The 4796-nt window shown below is 37.6% G+C and overlaps 1 protein-coding gene across 1 annotated transcript; it reads right to left on the reverse strand.

Annotated features, from left to right (window-relative positions):
* Positions 460 to 3232, reverse strand: LOC109826360. Its single transcript, XM_020393382.1, has 3 exons — positions 2873 to 3232; positions 1841 to 1959; positions 460 to 665 (listed from the first exon to the last, which is right to left on the reverse strand). The coding sequence occupies exons 1-3, from the start codon at positions 2969 to 2971 to the stop codon at positions 557 to 559; spliced, it is 327 nt and encodes a 108-aa protein (XP_020248971.1). The 5' UTR covers positions 2972 to 3232; the 3' UTR covers positions 460 to 556.

Here is a 4796-nt window from a genome sequence, read left to right on the forward strand (position 1 = left end):
GTTGGAACCGTTTGGGAAAACAGTATTCCAAACGGTTACAACCGTTTGGACAAAAAAAAGAACCGTTTGGACTAAAGTCATTGGGGATGAGTCTGCCCCAATGGTGACCCAAACGGTTACAACCGTTTGGACAAAGACCCAAACAGTTACAACTGTTTGGATTGTATCCCAAACGGTTGTAACCGTTTGGGACTGCAATATATGCCAAACGGTTTCAACCGTTTGGACAAATACTTGTCCAAACGGTTAAAACCGTTTGTACAATTTTAGGCCAAACGGTGGAAACCGTTTGGCCAGATATTTGGCCAAACAGTTTCAACCATTTGGCCTATTAATTTTAATATTTTTGCATTTCAGCTATTTTATTTATTTACCTGCTTACATTTATAACATACACATCTAACACAATGATTACTCAATATCTCATAATAAAATTAAAAACATATACATACACAAAAATATCTCAAGTAGTGCTACAAATCCAATATTATATATACATACACAATGATTATTCAATATCTCACAATGAAAAGCATCCAATATTATATATTTGTCTCTAATATCCAAAATGTCTCATACATCCAAAATATAAAATAGGAAAAAAGTGCATCTTCCTCTGTGGCTGAATCGACCCCTGATAAGGTTGCCTCCTTGATGACTCGATTCTACACGATACAAAGTAGTCAACTGTAAGTCGACAATGCAAAAGTAGATATATTTAAGAAAAAAATAAAAACAAAATAGAAGTATGATTATAGCATAAAAGCAATTCAATCCTCGATTAGAATTATAGCAACGGAAGTGTAGATGATTGACAATACTCAAAATAGAAAAGTAGATATAAATGCTTCTCGTATGTGTTCTGCTTTGCATGATCAGCATCTAGTCTAAACAATAATATGATAAAAAATGTTCACAATATGAATAATACTCAACATTTGATAGGAAAAAAGTTTACAGTATGAATAATACTCAACATTTGATATTCGCAGATCAAACATTTAAAAAAAAGTTTTAACTCCAGTACAATAGAGATGTAAAATAAGTTAATCAACAAACTAGGAAAAGAAATAGAAATGAGTTTCGCAAACAAAGAATAAAGTGAAACGAATAAATTAAAGACACTGGTTAATGATCTAAACAAGTTACATTTTCTTAGACAAACAAAATTATATCCTCTTTAACTCTATTTGACCTCTTATATACATTTGGTTACTTGCCAAAACACTGGCAGGTTAATGTTTATCTTTTCTGCCAAAATTATATACATCACTCTCTTTTGATTTCCTACAAAATAATAGCAGCAGGCGTGATAATAAAAATCATACAATTACGATTCACAAGCTCTTAAGTGCGCATAGAATGAGGATCATGCTCAATCCAATTCTCACTAACAATTTTCTTAAAGTCCACCTTGTTTTCATCCTTTTGTACAAGTCAGAAATAATCAGTCAGCAAAACTATCTAAAATATATGACATTAGTCAAGAGTTAATGTATGCATAATAACATTATTACCTTTTCATCATCAAAATCATGTATTTCAGCATCTGAAGAAAAAGGTGTAATATATTATGAAGCTGAAATTTAGCATCTGAAAAGAATAGCATGCCAATTAGCAAATTTCCCATTGTGTTTACCTAAAGTTTACCAACATAAAAGAGTATCAAAAATTAGAAGTCAATAGTCAAGATGCTTGAGTATAAATTAACATAACTAGTTTACATTTAGTGTGAATGCATAATGATATTGAATCAGAGTCCTGATCAAAGAAATATAAGGTCAAGCTAAAAAGTAAAGATATCAAACATTTTAGTTTCACATAATCAAAGTTGAAGTACCTTGCAGATTCGCATCCTGTAGAGATTATAAGAGATCCATACTTGAGGAGTTTCCCTGAAGATGTAGTTAGGGTTTGTGCTTCAGTATCAAGGCCTACTACTGGATCTTGATATAAAACCTTCAAAGCTAAGTTTAATTAATTTCAATAAGTTTGGATATCTAACAGAAAAGTGGGGGCAGTAGGATAAAACCATAGCTATAAAGCATGTTCAAACATTTAATTAATTTGCTTGCACAAATGCAAACATGCAAGCATAATTTGAACGAAAGGGAAAATGCAGTGATGTATACTCATCACCATTGTATTCGTCAACGATCTATCTGCTACCCGTTCAAACGAACTAGAGAAGAAGAGAATTTAGGAAAGGAAAAAAAACTATTGTTTAATAGAGACGAAGAAGAACTCACAAAGTCTATTTAGAGGACCTAAATCTTTGGTAAAGATTGGGTTCACCAAATCAATTAAATGAAGGAGGAAAAAAACCATAAAATCTGCTGGGAGTTGAGGAGGAGGAGGAGGAGGAGCTAAATCCTTTTGAAGGTTTTGATTAATAGAGCTAAAAAGGAACACGCACAACAACTAATATGTGCAAATACAACTAAATCACTATAATTAGTAGTAAAACAGGTAAACATTTGGAAAAAAACAGATCAATTTCGTGAGAGAAGGAAAAGTATCAACTTCATGATTAAAATTAGAGCATGCAGTAGAAATCTAAATGGAATCAGTTAATTAAAAGATCAAACAAGCGCATCATGCATGCATCTAGAATTCCTTTATGGAATAATCGATTTATCAGTTAAAAATTCAAAGAAATAGAACAATCAAACAACGAATTAGGCGATTCCTAACACCGAACAATCAAAATCCTAACAAGGAATCAGATAACAGGCGATCAATTGATCGATCGACCAAAACCCTAATTAAGTGTGATCCGATCGCAAACAAGTGTGATCATAAAATAGAGAGAGGAATCAGGGTTTCATACAAGGCCAAAAGCTAGCACGAAGGGAAAAGGGATATAAATTACCAGCTTCAACTGGAGGACGTTGGCGCGATTCTGGGGCTTCGTTCGGGCCTGGACGGCCGCGTCCTTATTGCGCATAAACGGATCATTATAATCTCCCATCTTCGAAATCGAAGAACTAGGGTTTTGATGCTCATATCTCGCTTCTTCTTCTTCTTCCTTCGAATCTCTTCAGATGCGGCGAACGAAGATGAGGCGAAGATGAGGTGAGTTGGCCGACGGCAGCGGTCGGACTTCGACGGGGTCGGATAAGGCGAAGACGAGGGGGGATTTGAGAGTGCGGTGTTGAAATTTTTGGGATGACTTTAATTGGGCGCCGGGACGAAAATTTTGGGATAACTTCAATTTGGCGCTGGAATGAAAATTTTGGGGGGAACGAAAGGAAAAAAAGGTTTTTACTATTTTCTTTTTTAACTAATAAAAACTCCCAAACGGGTTAAACCGTTTGGGTTGCGATATCCCAAACGGTTAAACCCGTTTGGTTTAGCCGTTTGGGATTTTTCAGCAACCCAAACGGATTTACCTGTTTGGGTTTATTCTCCCAAACGGTTATATCCGTTTGGACTATTTTTACTTGTCCAAACGGTTGTAATAACCGTTTGGACAGAGCTGTTTTGTACTAGTGTTTGATTGTTACAACAAGTTCAAAAAGATCAGTCTTTTTATAAGACATTTACACAATGAAAATAAAAATTACAACTCTAGTCAAAACAAACGCAACGGGTGTTTATCACCCGCTGCTTGCGTGGAATCTTGGCCTGTGATGAGGACGTTGATATCCGTGGACCACCAAACGATCAGATCAGATCCGGAGCTTCGTTGATTCGCGAAGGAATCAAGAAACCGAAGCAGTTATCTCGGCAACGGCGAGATAACCACTCTTCTCGAGATCACCGCAACGGGGCGATCTCAAGGAAGGAACCAGGAAGTGTAGATTTGACGAGCTCCTCTTCTTTATGCTGACGAACTCTATCCGATCTCTCATCCTCCTCTCTGAAATTCGTGGCTCTTCAGTCCTCAATTCGGCAGGGCTTCGCCGACGCTCGAGAATTCCAGATCTAAAAAAATGAAGGCCCTGGGGCTGTATTTATAGGCTAAGGGGCCCCTGTTTTCAGATAAGAACGGTCGATTCCCTCTTATCCTCAGTTGTAACCACTTAACCACATTCTTAGATAGATTCAGATCAGTTAGAACAAATCCAGGTGGTTAACATCGAAAAACGACTCAAAATAACCAAAAACAGCATTCTGAGGGTTATGGACACCCGTGGGTGTCTCGGCCTGGCCGAGACACCGGTGAGTGTCTCGGTTTGGCCGAGACACCTCTGAGTATCTTGGCCAGACCGAGACACCAGTGAGTGTCTCGGGTATTTTAGCTCTAACTTCCTCATATGACCTCTAAATGACCTGATTATAGATGCATTAGAAATCTGACAAAGAGGTCTACAACTTTCATGTTTTGAGTTTCTTCAGATTCTAATCAGATCATGGACAAAATCATCATTCTTCTCCAAGACACCAACACTGTCTCAGAATTCTGAGGTAGTTTATACTATCTTTGGTATTTTGGCTTTATCTTTCTCATATAATCTCTAAATGACCTTATCCAAGATGCATTAGAATGCTAACGAGGAGATCTAACAACTTTCATGTTTTAAAGTTTCTTCAGATTCGAATCAAATCATGGCCAAAATCGTTCTATAAGGTCTGAGACACCTTTGGGTGCCTCGGCTTGGCCGAGACACCAATGGGTGTCTCGGCCAATCCGAGACACCTCTGGGTGTCTCCGCTTGGCCGAGACATCTTAGAGTGTCTTGGCTAAGCTGAGACTCTTTTGGGTGTCTCGGGTTGGCCGAGACACCTCTGGGTGTCTCGCCGAGGCCCGGGACATAATCCTGCTCGTTCCGTCCATTTTCGCCGTATCTTTG

Source organism: Asparagus officinalis, chromosome 10 (assembly GCF_001876935.1).
Source record: "Asparagus officinalis chromosome 10, Aspof.V1, whole genome shotgun sequence".
Classification (NCBI taxonomy): Eukaryota; Viridiplantae; Streptophyta; class Magnoliopsida; order Asparagales; family Asparagaceae; genus Asparagus; species Asparagus officinalis.

Coding starts and splice junctions, on each gene's coding strand:
- LOC109826360 (XM_020393382.1), bottom strand. CDS start 2,971: ATGGGAGATTATAATGATCCGTTTATGCGCAATAAGGACGCGGCCGTC. Junction 1,960..2,872: donor ACGTCCTCCAGTTGAAGCTG/GTAATTTATATC, acceptor TTAGCTTTGAAG/GTTTTATATCAAGATCCAGT. Junction 666..1,840: donor ACAGGATGCGAATCTGCAAG/GTACTTCAACTT, acceptor TGTATCGTGTAG/AATCGAGTCATCAAGGAGGC.